At 47.6% G+C, this 20,015-nt stretch overlaps 1 protein-coding gene across 1 annotated transcript in view; it reads left to right on the top strand.

The window, feature by feature from the left end:
• OSBPL1A (oxysterol binding protein like 1A) overlaps positions 1 to 20,015 on the top strand; it is a 2,145,795-nt gene that overhangs the window by 788,789 nt on the left and 1,336,991 nt on the right. Inside the window, exon 14 of the mRNA XM_086965647.1 lies at positions 782 to 863. Coding sequence (XP_086821773.1) covers positions 782 to 863 — 82 coding nt within the window. The remainder of the gene's footprint in view (positions 1 to 781; positions 864 to 20,015) is intronic.

The following is a 20,015-nucleotide window of genomic DNA, read 5'->3' as shown; positions in this document are numbered from 1 at the left end:
TGCACCAATCCCCATAGGGGACTAACAGCTAGCTTATCCAGCATCTAGAAGCCTTAGGTCGAAGATCACAGCAACCCTGTTTAAAGTGCAACCCAGGTGGGTATAAGGGAGTCAGTTCTAACAGTCAACTGTAGGTCGTTGCTGAAACCCCCAGTCTATCTGAGAAGGGAATGCTGTCTACCAGTTGGTGGTTCTCAAGGTGATGAGGAGCACGAAGGACTGCACAATTTAGGTCATTGTTCTTCCATATTAATTCGTCTCCCACATAGGGTCCCAAAATATCTCTGTATTCTTTAGGCAGACATTACAATTTCTGCAACCCATGTTGGTCTGTCTCATGAACACTAGTGGCGGTACCTAATGTGTTCTGAGTTTACTCTCCTTTTACCAAGCAATAGAGGAGAGGTTACATTGCTGGCCCTGTATAGCTAAAGAACTGAAGCCACAGTTTATCATTGACTATGTAAATAATTCCTTTGTAGATTTATAGTGAGCACATATAATGTTGTTATTTCGATAATGTGGCATGGTTCTGGACCTCAATCATGTTTGCCTCCCTAGAAACAGATATTCCTTGTTTGTGGCACATTGAATATAATAGTTGCTGGACTATGAAGTCATTATGAAAGTGTTTTTATTGACTGACTTGAGAACTCTTGCATCTCTTTGTGTTGTCTGAAAAGACAGCTCTCGTCCTGTGCAAAATGACGGCAAGTTTACAGACTAGTATATACAAATATATATTTAAAAATGGTTAGGATATATTTTATTTTATTTACAGAAAGCGCATTCATGCCAAACGAGACTGGATAAAGAAATCTCCAGTTTTCTTGCAACAATTAAGGAATGGGAAATTGCAAAAGGTAAGCTTTGTCCCTCCTTTATTTAAGTTAAATTGTTTGCTAGCTACATTTAACTATTTAACAAACAGAAAATGCAAAGAATTGTAATGCTATTTAGGTCTCTTCCTACGCAACGCGCATGCGTTGCAGAGGAGGGGACCTAATGCCATCGGCAGAGCTTTTTCAGCAAAGAAGTGCACGCTTTGCATTGCTTGCAATGCAATGAGTGCACATCTTGGCGATTTCCTTTCGGGAGCGGCGCCATATGGTCACACGCTCCCGAAAGGAAATCGCCCATGCTCCCTCCCCCTGCTGCCACTTTAACTGCCGCGTGGCTTTAGTGCCGCATGGCCAATGATTGTTGTAAGCATCTTCCTGGAGGAATGAATGGTCTGAAGACAAGAGTCCATTGCCAGCCATGGAAACAGCTGGTTGGTTTTATTACAGGGCCACTGAAGTGAGACATGGGACTGGGCCGCATTCTGCCTCATGAGCCCAGCTTGTCATGGAGACCCCTGTCACTGCCCGTGTAATGCAGAGGGTGAGCGGGGAAGGCACTGTGAAGGCGCCAGAGGAACTCTGCATTGATTCTGGATGCAGGTTGGTGTAGACCCCTGAAAAGAGGAGTTCTTGTTATTCACCGGCAACGTCCGTGGGAAGGGGAAATTTAAACCATTCTTTGATTGTTTATCTCGCGTTACTTCTGTGCGACCCCATGTGTCTTACTAACGAGCCCTCTTAACTGAAACTGCCTTTCAAGTCCCATTCTTCGCATTGAGAGATGCGATGACTCAAACAGGATGCATTTTGTACAGGTGACAATAATAAGTAATTCATCATCCTACAGAATGATCGCACATTTAACATCGTACCGCCGCATGCGCATGTAGCACGGGCTCTTAGCCATTCGTGTGGCACGGGGCCCACAGATCTTCTAGCGCCAGACGAGGGCGGGAAGTCTCATCCGATTATCATCTTTGACTTGTTTTTGATGTTGGTGGTGTGTGAGAGTACATACTTTACAGATTTTTTGCAGTCGGGTTTTAAATCCTACTCTACCCTCCTTGGGGGAAGCAGCAGGTTCACAGTCCTACAACTGGCCCTTTTGTTGGTGCATAGGGGCAGTGACACCTGAGCCCATGAATGTGAGGGGCCTGTTGCACTCCAGTTATGGCTGTTTTACGACCGCACCGGGGATGGACCCAGTTCTGCCCACTGCAGTGTTATATGCAGATGAGGCCTGGCCTGCACCCTCCTTTCATCCCTCCGACCTCGAGAGCTGGCGAGTAGATGAAAGGAAGCGCGGAATCGTACCGCGGGTCAGACGTGGTTCTCGCATCTGGTTCGGGCTGGCTGGCACCCAAGTGAAATGTTGCAAATGCCTGTACTCCCTGTGCTTTCAGTAAACACAGGCACACCGTCAGTAAACACAGGCACACCGTCGTGTGTACAGAGGAGTGACGGGGCCCGTCAGACCAGCACCAAACACTAGCAGAGTGGAAGTTTACAAAACACGGGCGTGCCACTGTGTCTGCGGAGCCGCGGACCTGCTCTCTCTGAGCGGCTCCCTGCGATGCCTTTCACTCACTCCCAACCCTACTGGCTTCAGAGGGAGGCTGGCTGCAGGGGCGAGGTTACCGTCAGTGCAGCAGGGGCAGTGGCTCCGGGGCCAGAGCCCTGAGGGCTCAATTAACCCTGACACTTGTTACATGTGATTACCCCTGCAGCAGTCAAAGGGGCAATTAAATACCTTTTTCGGCAAGCGTTTCTGCCAGTGTCATTTCCTTTGGTTGGGTTCGAGTCGTGTTACCGCTCTTGCGCCTCAGCGCCAAGAAACCCTTTGGTGTGCGTTCGCTGTACAAGTTATGTTTAACATAACATAGAAACCCAGGTCTCAGAAACCTTTTTTCACGTTTCTTATATAGAAAATCCCGGCCATTGTTTACGTTTTGCTATACTGGAGCAGCCAGGATTCCATTTAGGCAGCTCTAAAATACTTTTAAACTGATTTCTTTATTATGTGTCAGATGGGGGAAAATATCGGATTTCACTACATTTCCGAATATTTTTAAAGACTGGACTTAAAAATCAGAGCGGAAAAAAAACACCAGCAAGCCTCTGAAACCTGCACAGCGCCTTGAAAGTCATGGCAAACATTTCGGGCATTAATACATTTGCTGGTCAGCAGATATGTTGATTATCATTGCGATTGACGGTTTTGAAACCTATATGTGATGTCAGATCTTCAGTGGATCCCAGCTGTGGCATCCTCGGGCGGCAGTGCACCCCTCCTGCCATAGGAAGGACCAGGTCTTTTTGTGCACCTCGAGTCTGCCCTTCAAGCTCATTCCCTAGAGCTCTTGAATGCTGCACTAGGTGTCCCTTTTAGGGAAGCATACTCGCATTTTGTAAACATTTAACCATTCTATTGAGTAAGCAGTATATATTCATTCACTCACTCTTCTTCCAAATGGAATCTCTTCAAAAAAGTAAAAAATATTTTCCCACACGTTAAAAAACAAGCACTGGCATAGCCAATAGGTCTCGCCTTTGGGACCTTAAGTGTTTAGCCATGCAACACTTGAAGTTGTTGCAACGAGGATATTGTGCTAGATATCGAAACGCTTATAAGGTCCCAAAGGCGAGACCTATTGGCTATGCCAATCCTTGTTTTTTATTTGTGTGGTTAGAGAGAGAGATGCATCTAAATAGTACTAAATCTGACGCGGTAGATTGGACAACAAGAGATGAGATCATCATTTTTGAAAATGGGGCATGGTGGTTGGGTGATGGTAGCTCATTATCTGGCCATTTCTTTTACAGTAAATCTAGTTAGAAAAACCAAATAAAAAGATGCAAACACATGAACCCAGAACAGTGAAGCAATGTTGCCTCTTTGTTGAAGAATTTTAAAGGCTGTTTGTTGAAGGGAGGGTTGAGAGTATATAAGGGCATAACAATACCCAAAGCATTTTATTGAGCAGATATATGTAAAACTAAAGTTGGACAAACAATTGACGTAACCCAGAGCACTGTTTTAGAGCATTCAACTCTTCACTCGCAATGATGTAATTCATTCAGCACAATAAAAACAATTGGCAGACGTCGTGGTCCAGTTGGACGCCTACAGTGTCAGTGCATTTAAAGACCTGATGTGAAAAAAGCTCAGTCAAAAGTTACATGGCTAGATTTTCTTTACATTGTTTTCTATAGCTGGCAGGGAACAGTGTTTGTCCAATTCAGAGAGGCCACATAATGCAAAATCAACATTAATCGAAACATTTCTCTAGTGCAGGAGAGGACGACATAAAGCTTTGAGATGAAATGAATTAAGTATATATCAATGTTTCTAACCGATGCTTGTGAACACTTGTCTGGATTACCCACTATGATAGAATGTTATTCATTACAGCTGGGAATAATCGACCAGAGGATATGCTCTACCTTTTTTTTTTTAGGTCTTCAGGCATGCAGCCTCGTTGTGTCAAGTACATTTCATATACTTAGAGTGGTTTCTAGGTCTGCCTCTTGCCCATGATAGTATGTCTTTGTTGTCTGTTTCTAGTCTCTGGCCGTTCTCCCTTTTAGTGTGTTTATCCCACCCAGGAGCCTTTTGGTGTCTGTGTCCTGATAGCATGAGTTGTATCCTTTCACTGCTGATTTGAGGGTCACATTTTTTGTTTTTCTTTTCCACACTCCATGGACAGTGCATATCTTTCCTTGGTTTTTCCCCTGCCTGCTTGTTCCTCCTGACATCCCAGCCCCATCACTCTTTCTGGGTTTGCCTTCCACCCCACAAGAGTTGTTCTGCCCCATTTTTTATGTCTAGCCGAACACCTGCTCCCCCATGACTTCGCTGTTTACGTCTCCCCACCCCCCTTTCCCCCACAAAAAAAATCTGGTGCTCTACAATCTGAATCCCGGGTTTTCAGCTGCAAAGGACTACTGGACTGCTTACCTCTTCTTTTTTACCAGTCTTATTGGGAACTAGAAATAATCATTTTTGCACGAACATCTTTCTGTCCTAAACCTCCATAAAATGAACAAATGAAACATAATTCTAGGAATGAGGCCCATTCTCATTTTTTCCTTTGAAGCAGTCTATAATCCATATCCTAAGTGTAGGTGGTCTACAACATACCCTTATTTCGAGTATTATCTGAGCATACAAATGCAGTTCTTCTCATAAACAATGGTAGACTGGGCAGATTTAATAGGGTGAAAAGCCAAGCTGCTCAATACTTTCCAAAAGAAACCTACCCAGTGAATTACAAATTTGAAAAACATGCTTTGACTAAAACGGACTAAAAGGTAAGTATTTAAATAATTTAAAGTAGTAGTTTATTTTTATGTTTCAGTCATTTCTATTGAGTGAAAAAAAGAGCAGCAACATTGGACCCAATATAAGCAGGCAACTACTCATTAGCACCCTTTAAAAAAAATTTTTTTTAGATATCTTTATTGCATTTTTTCATAAACGATTATAGCGTATTACAGGGATACATGGGTCTTTTGGGATAACAGATTGACATACATTTTCCAACAGTATATTAGAGATCACAAGGTATTGTTTTCCAGTATAATATTTGTAACAAAACATGCCAGGGGAAGTGATCTTACATCATAATGAGTTACACATTTGTACTTAGCGACCAATATTTTTCATTGTGCTGTGTAAGTCCTGAACGAATATGCCCCCGCAGCTCATTCTAGTATAGAGCATGGTTGTGGTCCTGATGGTTATAAGCATCACTGCGTTCCCTATCCTGTATAAATAGAAATTGTATGGTCCACGAGGGGTCACTCCCATTCTCAATCATATGGACAATTAGGAATGCAAGCTAGATATGTCCGTTTATATTTTTAACTTAAATTAACTACCAAAGATTGTCATCCTTAACGTATTACAGCTGGGGCAGGGTATCCGTTACGTGGGCCTGAACAGCTTTTGGCTTGCTGGAACAAGTCAGAAATGCTTTCATGCAACTAGGGACTTAATACATCAGGTGTTGGGTAAATGGCTAAGGTATTGCATATATTAAATGAGTGCAAATAGTGTGTCGGTGGGGGTCCAATACTGGTTCTAGCTGCGGAGGTGTCATATGTCTACAACTGGGTAGTCTCATTACTTTCATGAGCGTCCTGTGAGAAAGTATCACTATCTTCCCCATTACCATGTTTCAAGTCAGTAAAGATCGTGTCCCAATATTATGCTATTGGGTATTTGTGTAGCCCGCGGTTTCTTCCTTGTGTAGTGTTGTGCTCTCTGTAGAGCCCACACCAAGAGGGACTTTCTCCAATGGTCTACTACTGGAGGGGTAGTGTGTTTCCATCGTTTGGTTATGAGGTGCTTAGCAACAATCCGCCCCAAATCCCTAAATCTAGGGTTGACTTTGTTTTTTTTTTCGTTCTGGGGTATAGGCCTAGGATGCAGACTTCCCACGTATATGACAGCGTCTCCTCAGTGCAACTTGTAAGTGCTGCGTGTATTGTGTGTCAATAATTGCGGAGAGAAGTGCAGGACCATAACATATGAAGGAGATCCGCTTCTACCTGTTGGCATCGTGGGCATCCTGAGGTGGCAATGTTAAAGTATCTATTTTGTCAGGTGAAAGGTATGCCCTCTGCGTTATGTAGGTTTGTATGAATTTGAATGCAGAGCTTCTCGGTATGTGTGTGGAGCTGGCTAGAATGTCGCCCCATTCTTTCTCCATCCAAGGATGTCCTCTGTCTGTTTCCCAGCGTTCTCGAAGAGTTGACCTGGGCTTTAACGTGTGGGTAAGTAACGCTTCTGCCAGCCAATGCACTGTTCTCTTTGCCCCATTATGTGTAGGTATTGCATTAGTAGGTATTGCATTAAAAGGTGCATTTTTGGTTCTGTCGTTAAGTCTCCCCATGCCAATGCAAGTGACCGCAGAATAGAGCTATAGAGAAGAAATTGACCTGCGGGTAGATCATAATCTTGTTAGTGTCTCAAAAGATAGCAGGGCACCGTCACTATATAGGTCACTGAGTGTTGCTAGTCCTGCCTCACGCCAACATCTAAGTGCCTTGTCTGAAGTGCCTGTTCCTCCTCTAGGCGTTCCTGCAAGCAGTAGGGATGGGGTATCGGGGATCACTTCCCTAGTTAGGTATAGACTTCTCTTCTAGCATTTGTGTGTCAGTTGTAAATGAATTTGGGAGGGGCATGGGAGTAGAGTGTTAGGGTGGAATACATGATAAATCTGAGTTTGGGACCATGGTTGCTGTATCTTCTAATCCTATGCCTGCTAGCCATCGTGTTGCCCACTGTAGCTGTGCTGCTAGATGGTACAGCTCCATGTTTGGGACAGCCAGCCCACCCTTGCAGGTAGGTACATATAATTTCCATAATGCTATCCAGTGTCTGCCTTTATTCCAGATTAAATCGCGGATCAGTTGAACTACTCATTAGCACCCATAAGCCACAAATGGTTCCTTGAAATGGCTTTTGTCGCATATATTTAATAACCAGTCTAATGTAAACCACAACATAAACCTCATCTTTTAGAACACAGAAGCTCGTATCCTGCCTGGTTGTATATTTTAAGGCACAGGAAAGGTAAATTACGTGTACGTAGATGTAGGAGATCCGGTTTGAAATGTGCCAGTGAGTTACTAGACTCCTGGTATCTTTCACTTGTGGTGGCTTGGGCCGCGGTACCACAAATCCTCAAACTGGGGACCAAGTATTCCTTTAGGACATGACTCTGGGTAGCAAAACAGTGCAGTCTATGGTTTACTTGGAGGGGGAAGGACGTGTGCTGGAAACTCGGAACTGAACAAATAAAAAAAATACTATTATTGACCAATCCTAGTATTATTTTTTAAGGAAATGTACTTAAATAAACCTACAACTAAATACTGCCCTCAAAATTACCAATATTTACGAAGTTTCAGACAGATATATCTGATGGAATCCTTCTTAGGTGTGCCTTACCAACTACTAAGAGGGCAAAACATGCACCCCAAAAAAAGTCTAACTTGGCTTCTAACCCCCTTAACATAAACTATATTCCTTACTTCTGAAGTACCTTGAAACGTATGTGCATCAGTAAAACCAAATCTCTAAAACATCTCTATGCCTGTAAGTGCCCCAAAAACATGCAGTATTAAAAAGTCATGCCTACCTACTCGACTTCGTCGAGGTCTTAATAGTAAAAAACATAAGGCTCAAATCCTTTGTCAGTCCGTGCTACAGGTTAATCTTACGATTTAGAAAAGGGGGTGGTGATGAACAGAGTGTCTGAGTTAAACAGACCACTCTTACCCAGTCCAAAGATCAGGGCTTGATCCATCACCGTTATTTATCTCACTGCCCCATCCCAGCTCAGAACCTGGCTATATGCAAATCAGTCTGTCCCTGGCCCAGTGCATCATGGGAACAGGGCAGACTAAACTACCAAGCCAATTCTTCACCAGAAAGGAGACAAGCTACCGGGGACCGGTTTCTGGCATTTCAGCCTTCTTCGGCCCGGCAAGAATTGGCTTTTGTAGTTTGGTTTGCCCTGTTCCCATCATGCACTGGGACAGGAACAGACTAATTTGCATACAGCCAGGTTCTGAAACTGGGATGGTGCAGTGAGCTAAAAAACGGTGTTGGATCTAGCCCTGATCTCTTGACTGGGTGAGAGCTTTCTGCTTAATTCAGAGACTCTGTCCCTCACCACCCCTTGTTGTAAATATTTTTGTCCACCCTAAGTGTGGAAGGGTATTCTCAGATGTGAGACCCTTGCTCATTGCACCATCAGGATTCAAGCAAACCGGGCCGAAGACGGCTGTAATGCCAGAAACCGGTCCCCGGGAGCTTGTTTCCTTCCCAGTGTAAGAATTGGCTTTTGTAGTTTGGTTTGCCCTGTTCCCATCATGCACTGGGACAGGAACAGACTAATTTGCATACAGCCAGGTTCTGAAACTGGGATGGTGCAGTGAGCTAAAAAACGGTGTTGGATCTAGCCCTGATCTCTTGACTGGGTGAGAGCTTTCTGCTTAATTCAGAGACTCTGTCCCTCACCACCCCTTGTTGTAAATATTTTTGTCCACCCTAAGCGTGGAAGGGTATTCTCAGATGTGAGACCCTTGCTCATTGCACCATCAGGATTCAAGCAAACCGGGCCGAAGACGGCTGTAATGCCAGAAACCGGTCCCCGGGAGCTTGTTTCCTTCCCAGTGTAAGAATTGGCTTTTGTAGTTTGGTTTGCCCTGTTCCCATCATGCACTGGGACAGGAACAGACTAATTTGCATACAGCCAGGTTCTGAAACTGGGATGGTGCAGTGAGCTAAAAACGGTGTTGGATCTAGCCCTGATCTCTTGACTGGGTGAGAGCTTTCTGCTTAATTCAGAGACTCTGTCCCTCACCACCCCTTGTTGTAAATATTTTTGTCCACCCTAAGCGTGGAAGGGTATTCTCAGATGTGAGACCCTTGCTCATTGCACCATCAGGATTCAAGCAAACCGGGCCGAAGACGGCTGTAATGCCAGAAACCGGTCCCCGGGAGCTTGTTTCCTTCCCAGTGTAAGAATTGGCTTTTGTAGTTTGGTTTGCCCTGTTCCCATCATGCACTGGGACAGGAACAGACTAATTTGCATACAGCCAGGTTCTGAAACTGGGATGGTGCAGTGAGCTAAAAAACGGTGTTGGATCTAGCCCTGATCTCTTGACTGGGTGAGAGCTTTCTGCTTAATTCAGAGACTCTGTCCCTCACCACCCCTTGTTGTAAATATTTTTGTCCACCCTAAGCGTGGAAGGGTATTCTCAGATGTGAGACCCTTGCTCATTGCACCATCAGGATTCAAGCAAACCGGGCCGAAGACGGCTGTAATGCCAGAAACCGGTCCCCGGGAGCTTGTTTCCTTCCCAGTGTAAGAATTGGCTTTTGTAGTTTGGTTTGCCCTGTTCCCATCATGCACTGGGACAGGAACAGACTAATTTGCATACAGCCAGGTTCTGAAACTGGGATGGTGCAGTGAGCTAAAAAACGGTGTTGGATCTAGCCCTGATCTCTTGACTGGGTGAGAGCCTTCTGCTTAATTCAGAGACTCTGTCCCTCACCACCCCTTGTTGTAAATATTTTTGTCCACCCTAAGCGTGGAAGGGTATTCTCAGATGTGAGACCCTTGCTCATTGCACCATCAGGATTCAAGCAAACCGGGCCGAAGACGGCTGTAATGCCAGAAACCGGTCCCCGGGAGCTTGTTTCCTTCCCAGTGTAAGAATTGGCTTTTGTAGTTTGGTTTGCCCTGTTCCCATCATGCACTGGGACAGGAACAGACTAATTTGCATACAGCCAGGTTCTGAAACTGGGATGGTGCAGTGAGCTAAAAAACGGTGTTGGATCTAGCCCTGATCTCTTGACTGGGTGAGAGCTTTCTGCTTAATTCAGAGACTCTGTCCCTCACCACCCCTTGTTGTAAATATTTTTGTCCACCCTAAGCGTGGAAGGGTATTCTCAGATGTGAGACCCTTGCTCATTGCACCATCAGGATTCAAGCAAACCGGGCCGAAGACGGCTGTAATGCCAGAAACCGGTCCCCGGGAGCTTGTTTCCTTCCCAGTGTAAGAATTGGCTTTTGTAGTTTGGTTTGCCCTGTTCCCATCATGCACTGGAACAGGAACAGACTAATTTGCATACAGCCAGGTTCTGAAACTGGGATGGTGCAGTGAGCTAAAAAACGGTGTTGGATCTAGCCCTGATCTCTTGACTGGGTGAGAGCTTTCTGCTTAATTCAGAGACTCTGTCCCTCACCACCCCTTGTTGTAAATACAGGTTAATCTTAGGCCTGTTTGTTCTACCACAACAGTTATAACGTTGATCATAAATAATCAGTGAGCCAGAAAACACTTTAACACAACCTTTCATCTTCAAATATGAACAGATCACTAAGAAGCAACATTCCTTATTGTACTCAACGTTGCCATGCAACCACTGAGGACCCACAAACAGACAAGGCCCAACGCTCTAGGGCAATGTAGAAGTCAGCCCCAAGATGGATGGTCAATGAGTTCTGCTTTTCCAAGGTCGCCGATACTGTCCCCTGGAAGTTTTATTGCCAAGCACTTAAAAAAAAAATCTTTTTATTAACAAAGCTCAACAGAATTGTAAACAAAGTATGCATAGTCAAGGTTACACAATCAAGCAGACACCATTTTGCAAGAATGATGCATTCACTGAAAGATAGGCTGTATACAACATCTTCTGCGTGGGTCAGTTTCTCAAGTTCACCCTCTATTTCTGCCAGCGCGCCCAGATTATCCCCCATTTCTTAGCAGCCCCCCTGCTTTTGTCAACCGTTTCTTCAGTGTGCTGGCACCAATCAAGGTCCCGTTTCCATTCTTCCAATGTCAGAGGTAGAGGCGCCTCCCACTTTCTGGCAATGTTCCTCTTTGCAACCCCTGCCTCAAGAGCCAGCCACAGGCCCTCGTATCTGGACCAGTCAGTTGGTTGTAATCATCAACAGTAGCCACTTTGCATCAAGGGGGACGATCAATCCCATTACCCTAGACATTATATCTGTGAACCTGCGCCAGTAACATGCAATCTCAGGACATTCCCATAGGATGTGAAGGAAGGTTCCCTCCCCTTGACATACCCTAACACACTTCGCATTAGTGGTCTTGCCCCGTGTGTAAAGGTGAGTGCGCGGGTAGTAGGTGCAGTGCAGTATCTTAAGTTGAACCAGTCTAAAGTGGGGGCGCATCACTATTTCTCTGGGGCTCTGAATCGCCTCCTGCCGCTCCTTGTCGTCAATCGGCCATAGGTCATTTACCCATGCGTTTCGGAGAATCGTCAGGGGATCTGCAACGTTATTAATCAGCTCGCGATAAATCGTGGATGTTAGTTTTCTAGCAATGGGATCAAAGAGCACTCTGTCCTCCAGTGGGGAGTAGTCTGGGACGGAAGTGCTATTATGGATGTGTGTGCACAGCGTGTGGACCAGTCTCCGGTATTGGTAATTCTAATTCTGTAGTAGGGGATCTCTGTGTATAGTCCTAATCTAGTGAATAGTCCCACCCATGTGCGTGGACCCCGGAGCAATCAAAAATAATCTCTTAAGATGTCTTCTTTGCACTCCTGCATAGACACTTAGGAGAAAATCAAGACAAATAATGCAGCCTAACACTTCCAAGGCTACCAAGGCCACCACTTCATCTAAACAGTGAAGAGGATAGCCAACAATGTCAGATTTTACACATTTTACCAAGTTTCCTTCATAGAGAAAACTCCCCTTCACCAAGATCCTTGAGATGATCGAGATGGAGAGTTGGACAGACAAGCCCCCATAGGCTGCCATTATGTGTCTGGAAAAGGGATACCGTGCCTTTAAGGAACTCTCCAGAGACCCTCGGTATCCCAGGATGCACAGCCAAAGTCCTTTACTTTAAGTTCTTTTTTCCGGCTCCTGCTAGCAGGACCCTGGAGCATTGAGCTCTCCCTTTTTGGGTATTTGTGGCACTTTTGTGGCACTTTTCAAGTGTTTTCAGTGTTTCACTCGACATCTGGGGTCTTCCTCTTCCTTTTGCTGTGTTTTTTAGCCAGTTTTGCCCACTCTTCCTGTCGAACATGCCAGCTTTATTCGACAAGTGCTCTGAGTGTGCCAGGAAGAAGGCTAAATCTGACATCCCAAAGAGTATGCATACTCTGTCTCCCTTCCTCCCATGTCCCTGAAGCCTGTGAGATTTGTCATTCCTTCTCCAGGAGGACCCTACTTGATGGGGAGAAGATTCATCTCCATAGTCGGGAGCAGAGGAGACATCAGGAACCAGGTGGGTCTGGGAATGGAGGGACTCAGTCATCGTCCTATGCCCATGCTTCGGCCTCTGGGGGGCTCCCCAGTCAATAAAAGGCCCAGAAAAGGCACCGGTCCCGGTCGACGTCGATTGCTTCGGTGTCGAGAGGCATGACCACTATCTTTTTCCCGTCGACCCAGGGCTCTGGGTCGAAGCGTCGTCGAGGGGAAGGACGTTGGGACCTCGGACGAGGTCGACATCGAGGACTTCAACGGCGTCGACATATCATCGATGTCGAGATGAGTCCAGGAGGCACCGGCGCTCGCCGTCGAGGCGACACCGCCCTTTGCCGTCGAGGCGACACCGCCCTTTGCCGTCGAGGCGACACCGCCGTTCGCCGTTGAGGCGACACCGCCGTTCGCTGTCGAGGCGACACCGCCGTTCGCCGTCTAGGTCGACTCGACGTTCGACGTCAAGGAAAGACAAATCGACGTCGAAGAGAGTCGACGTTGAGGAGTTTATCGACGTCTAGACGATCGACGTCGAGAAGCAGAAAGACGAAGAGATCGACATTGAGGAAGGAAAAGTCGACGTCAAGGAGGCGTTCAAGGGCCAGGACGGTGTTCTCTGCCTCAGTAGTCAGCCGGTCTTCTGCGTGGACGAGTCCCCGGTCGGGGCGGCGCCGGTGCTCGGCTGGTAAGAAGTATGCCTCCAGGGCATACTCTTCAAGACCTGCACAGAAGAAGAGAGTGGTTAGGTCTTCGGAATCCGAATATTCTGACTTATTCGCCTTCTAGGCCTAGGACGCTTACGTCTCCACCAGTGGCTCCGCCATTGCCTCCAAGGAACCTCCTTTGCCTCCTCCTCCGGCTTCTCCGCCTCCTCCTCTGCTTCCTTAACTGCCTCCTCCTACTCTGCCGCACCTTCCGTCACCGCCTACGAGGCTTCCACAGCCTAAGACTCCGGTTCTGCCTCCGCAGCTCCCGCCTCCTGTACGACCAGTGGATCGCCCGAGGCCTAGGAGGTCTAGATCACGGTCCAGAGGGAGACCTCGAACACTGAGTGACCGTCTGTCTTCGACACGGTCCCGTCATTGTCACCGGAGGGATAGGTCATGGTCCCGTCATACGTACTCTTCCAGTGGCCGGAGATATTCTCCCACCTTATCGGATTCTCCCCATACGAGGGTGTCACCGGTGGATGACATCGTAACATTTCAGGAGGTGCTATTGAGAGGGGCAGCGAAGTTGGATTACTTTAACAGTATCCACACCTTCTACATCGGTGATATTTGAAACCTTACACAAGCGGCATTTGTCTCGTCCCTTGTTACCCTTGGTGCCAGGACTGGAGGAACCGGCTATGGAGCTTTTTCTGACTCCGGCCTCAGTCAAGTCAGCTCCGTAGAGGAGTACAGGCCCTCGGAGTCCGATCCGGCGTTCCTGAGATCAGATCCGGTACCGGATTCTGTTATCGTAACTGCAGCCAAGAAGCAACATGCTACTGCCCAGTCTTCTACGGTGCCACCAGATAAGGAAAGTCATCAGTTGGACTCAGCTGGACGGAAAGTCTGCGGGACGGCGGCAACCTCCATGAAAGCGGCGAGTGCCTCGACGCTCTTGGGTCACTATGACAACTCCTTGTGCGAGTCCAAGCAGCAATTCCTGGAGCTACTCCGAGGGATAGGAGAGAGACTTCCAGGAGATTTTGAATGAGGGCATGATGGTCTCTTATCAGGTCATCAGCTCTGCGGTGGACGCCTCTCTCCTGACGGCTCATGGTTACTGCCATGGCATCAATTTACGACGACATGCCTGGTTGCGCCTTACATCTCTCAAACCGGAGGCGCAACAGAGAGTCGCTAATTTACCATTCTCTGGATCGGCTCTTTGGGTCACATGCAGACGAGAAGATGGCCCGCATGAAGGCTGAGGTAGAGACACTTAAAGCCGTTGGTTTGGAGAAACCAAAAGAGCAGAGGAAGTTCTTCCGCCCATTCCAGAGGCGATATGGTTCTCAAAGACAAGGGCAAGGTCGTCAAGCTGGTCAACAGCAACAACAGCAGCAGTACCAGCGGCAGGCTTTCCAGAAGCGTCAGAGGGGCAGAGGCGGACAGCAGTCCTCCTCAGCGAATAAGGGCCCGGTCGGGCCGAAGCCCTGAGGTGCTACTCCCCCCTCTTCTGTTACCCGCTCCGGTGGGGGGGGAGCATACAGAATTACTTGGCAGAGTGGAGAAAAATTACTCAGGACAAGTGGGTGCTGAATATTGTTTGCAATGGATACAGTCTTCGTTTCGTCAGCCCTCCTCCAGCGATTCCACTGGTTCGCTCGCAGTTCCAGCTGCTTGAGCTCCAAGCGGAGGCCGATACCCTGTTAAGAAAAAGGACGATAGAAGACGTCCCTTTGTCTCAAAGGGGAAGGGGTCTTTACTCCCGGTTCTTTCTGGTGCGCAAGAAGGACAAGAACGAGTTCAGGCCCATTCTGGATTTGCGACAAGCAAACAAATGGATTCGCAGGGAGAAGTTTCGCATGCGGTCTACACCACCAGATTTATCCTCCGCTGCAAAGAGGAGACTGGCTTTGCGCAATTGATCTGCAAGATGCGTACTTCCATGTGCCCATTGCACGGAAACATCAGAAGTTCCTGCGATTTCTGTTAGGCACAAATCACTACCAGTACACCGTACTACCATTTGGACTGAAGTCTGCGCCCAGGACTTTTTCAAAGTGCATGGCAGTGGTGGCGGCTCACCTGAGAAAGAACAAGGTGTTTGTCTACCTGTACCTGGATGACTGATTGATCAAAGCCTCCACCTTCCAGGAAGCGCAATTGCACTTCAACAGGACGGCCATTCTGTTGAGCCAGTTAGTGTTGCACATAAACATGTCCAAGTCTGTTCCGACTCCTGTCCAGTGCCTACAGTACTTGGGAGCCTCCATCGATACTCTTTCAGCAAGCGTGTCTTCTTCGGAGGAGCAACACTTATTGATCCTTCGGAAGGCTCAGGCTCTCATGGCTGTTCTATCTATGACAGTGAGGACGGTGTCTTCTCTACTGGGGTCGATGGTCTCTTGCATCTTCCTCACACCACAAGCACGCCTCCACATGAGGCCGCTGCAGGAATGTCTGGAGAACCAGTGGGATGAGAAGCGGGGGAGCTGGGACGACAGGATCCGGCTGTCCCTTCACGCTCAACAGTCCCTGAAATGGTGGTGCTCAACAGAGAATCTCCTCAAAGGGGTTCCATTCCACAAGGACATTCCCCTTCAGACTATCGTGATGGATGCTTCTCTCCAAGGCTTTGGGACGCATTCAGACCATCTACAGATCCAGGGAACTTGGTCCCCGGCGGACTCCACGTATCACATCAATTTCCTGGAACTCAGAGCTGTCCACTTGGCACTGAAGGCCTTTCATCCTTCCTTCCAGACCAACTCCTTGCTTGTACAGACGAACAATACGACCACAATGTATTACCTCAACAAGCAGGGAGGCTCGGTATCGCGCACACTGTCACAAGAAGCGCAGGCGATCTGGCATTGGCTGCTAGCCAGAGGACTGATGATAACGGCTACCCATCTGCCAGGTGTGCAGAATGCGCAGGCGGACACACTCAGCAGGCTGGTACAAGAAAACCACGAGTGGGTTCTAAACGACGAAGTGCAAAGAAACATTTTCGACAGGTGGGGCACTCCGGACGTAGATCTGTTCGCCACCGCCGAAAACAGAAAATGCAGAGACTTCGCCTCCAGGTATTACCAACCGGGGACGCTTTGGATCAGCTGATCGAACAGCTTTCTGTACGCTTTTCCACGCATTCCCCTGATTCCGGCGGTGCTCATCAAGCTGTCTCAGTCCAGAGGGTGGATGATCCTCATTGCTCCGGGGTGGCCCCAACAGTGGTGGTTCACGGACCTGCTTCACCGGTCTCTCCTGCCCCACCTGCGGCTGCTGTGTCGGCCGGACCTTCTCACGAAGTTCCGGGGACAGATGGTGCACCCCAACCTCTTATCGTTGAGTTTGGCGGCATGGCTCCTGAGATAGTGCAATAATGGGCACCTGAATCTGCCGGACGATTGCATGAATGTACTTAAGGAGGCTAAGCGACCTTCCACTAGGACTTCCTATTCCTACAAGTGGAAGAGATTCTGCATCTGGTGCACTTCCAAGAACTATGATCCGCCGACCTGCAAGGAATATGTCATTCTTCCATACCTTTTGCATTTGGCTCAGTCTGACCTTAATTTTAATTCGATTAAGGTTCACCTCGCAGCATTAACTGCGTATAGAAAATGCCCTTCACATACATCCTTCTTCCAGATCCCTGTGATTAAAGATTATTTGGAAGGATTGAAGAAAGTGTTTCCACCTGTTCGGCGTCCTTTGCCATCATGGGAGCTGAATGTGGTACTGTCCAGATTGATGAAGGAGCCTTTTGAACCTATCCATAAGGCTTCTCTGCAGCACTTGTCATGGAAGGCGGCCTTCCTTGCGGCCATTACATCGGCACGCAGGGTGAGTAAATTTCAGGCATTGTGTTGCCAAGAACCTTATACTGTATTTCATGCTGCTACGGTTGTGATGCGTACTCACCCTAAGTTCCTTCCTAAGGTGATTAATGATTTCCATGTCAATCAGACTATAACGTTGCCTACGTTCTTTCAGAACCCTTCTACTCCAGCGGCGAGGTCTCTACATTCCCTGGATGTCAGGAGAGTGTTGAAATTTTACTTGGATAAGACCAAGGACATTTGTATGTCAGACCAATTGTTTGTCAATTATAGGTCGGTCAGGACTGGTCTTGACACCTGGAAACAGTCCATCTCGAGGTGGATTGTGTCCTTTATCCAGTTATGTTATCAGAAGGCTAACAAGACCTTAGGGGGTAAGCCTAAGGCTCCTTCTACCAGAAACAAAACAGCTACAACATCTTTACTTCGTAATGTTCCCATTGCAGAGATCTGTAGGACTGCCACTTGGAAGTCGGTCCACACCTTTGCTAAGCATTACTGTCTGGACTCTGATGCCAGAGCAGATGCTCAGGTTGGGCAGGCTTCATTGAGAAATCTATTTGCACAATAGAGGTGTTGTCTGTTTTTTCTCCACCCCCGGTTTGATTGTTTGGGACGGGCTTGCCATTCTATTCACTAGATTGACTATACACAGAGATCCCCTACTACAGAAGGAGTAGTTTCTTTTCTGTAACTCCAGTTCTGATGTAGGGGTATCTCTGTTATAGTCATAAGCGTCCGCCCTACTCCCCGGTGGAGAAAATGGCACTGTAATGTATGCTACAGGCCTTGCTTTATACACCTTCAAAAAGAACTGAAAGTAAAAGGACTTTGGCTGTGCATCCTGGGATACCGAGGGTCTCTGGAGAGTTCCTTAAAGGCACAGTATCCCTTTTCCAGACACATAATGGCAGCCTATGGGGGCTTGTCTGTCCAACTCTTCATCTCTATCATCTCAAGGATTTTGGTGAAGGGGAGTTTTCTCTTTGAAGGAAAGTTGGTAAAATGTGTAAAATCTGACATTGTTGGCTATCCTTTTCACTGTTTAGATGAAGTGGTGGCCTTGGTAGCCTTGGAAGTGTTAGGCTGCATTATTTGTCTTGATTTTCTCTTAAGTGTCTATGCAGGACTGCAAAGAAGACATTTTAAGAGGTTATTCTTGATTGCTCTGGGGCCAACGCACATGGGCGGGACTATTCACTAGATTATGACTATAACAGAGATACCCCTACTACGGAACTGGAGTTGCAGAAAAGAAACTACTCCGTCTGGTTTAGATTATATTCCTGCTGAAGGGCCCGAAGGGAAGGGGAGAGTCGCCCTTCCATACATTCTCCAGGTATTCGATGTCTATTACTTTCCACCCCCTGAAGCCCATAAGGGCTGCTACTTCGCGTAAGGGGTCGCCTACCCATAGTGTGGTCTTACCTGTCAGCGTCCCCGCCCAACCAAGTAACTTATAGACTTCCCTCCTGCACTGTATCACCACCCTGGTGTGATCCGGCCACTCTGGTCTGGACTTTCGGGAGTAAAGGAGGTGCTCACAGTTTCTTCCCGGCATGGCAGCTCTATCTGCCCGGTACAACTGCTCGTAGTTTAGTCTGATATTGGGATTGCCAGGCCACCGTCCTAGACCCCGGCTGCAGTTTATGCAACGCTTTTCTTGGCGAACCCCCATGCTACAACAGTGTTTTAACTCCCTACTGTATCTTTTTAAAGACCGTCGGGGGACCGGATATGGTGTGGCCTGGAGCCATATAGAAGGGGCGGCAGTGTCATCATTTTGTTTTGTATAGGGCTGCCCTGCCCATAAGTGAGAGTGGAAGGGAGTGCCAGTGGCCAACATCTACGCCAAGGCATCTCATCTGGGGCCCCAAGTTCCTGTCGAGGAACACCTTCTGGTCCCGAGTTACATAGATGCCCAGATATTTGAAACCCTCCAGCACAACCGGGACCGCACACCGCCTCGGGATCCTGGGAGGGGAGCCTGACAGAGGAAACACCACTGTCTTGGACCAATTAGTAGCGTAACCTGAGTAACTGCAGAAGAGCTCAGAACTGTAGAGCACGCGTGCCATGGAAAAATATTGCGCGCAAGATACAGAACGACCTCGTCGGCATAGAGCAAAATTCGCTCTTCCCACCGACCCAGTGCAGGTATGCCCCATATCTCTGGCTCCCGTCAGAACCAGAAGGCTTACAGCTCCAGTGCAAGGGCAAACAGGAGCGGGGACAGGGGGAATCCCTGTCCAATACCCCTGTGCAGTCGGAAGGATCGGGATAGCGCCCCATTCACACGCACCCGAGCCGTCCGCGCCTCATATAGTAGTCTCACCCACCCACAGGAGTTTGGGCCAAAGCCCAACCTATGAAGCACCACGAACCGGTACGGCCACTCGATGCTATCAAAGGCCATTGACTCCTATAGCGCCATCCACGTGGTCTGCTGAGCCTCAGGGTTGCTAGTCATGTGGAGAACGCCATAAAGCCTTCGAAGGTTGGGCTGGGTATTTTTCCGGGGAATAAATCCTGATTGGTCCACATGAAACAATTGGGTTATGACAGATATCAGCCTGTTCGTCAAGGCCTTTGCTATCACCTTGGCCGCCATGTTGATGAGAGAGATAGGGCGGTAGGAACTGCAGCGATCCAGCGCCTTCCCGGCTTTATGAATTACAATGATCATGGCCGCCCACTGGTCAGGCGGAAGTTGCCAAGCACTTTGTTTGACAGCATAGGGGGCTTGTGTGGTATCACTGCAACTCAGTGTGACCCTCTGTACTATTAACACTTTGTAGTGTACCTACCATTCTGGGGGCATTGCAAGATATTAGGCATATGCAGCCACGGGCTATAGACATTGCCTTTTCTGTTTTTCTGGACTATTTATTTTTGATGTTATCCACTATCCAT

Source organism: Lissotriton vulgaris, chromosome 4_1 (assembly GCF_964263255.1).
Source record: "Lissotriton vulgaris chromosome 4_1, aLisVul1.2, whole genome shotgun sequence".
NCBI classification, from domain to species: Eukaryota; Metazoa; Chordata; class Amphibia; order Caudata; family Salamandridae; genus Lissotriton; species Lissotriton vulgaris.
Note: the sequence above shows the minus strand (reverse complement) of the source record. Positions and strands in the feature narration are given on the sequence as shown.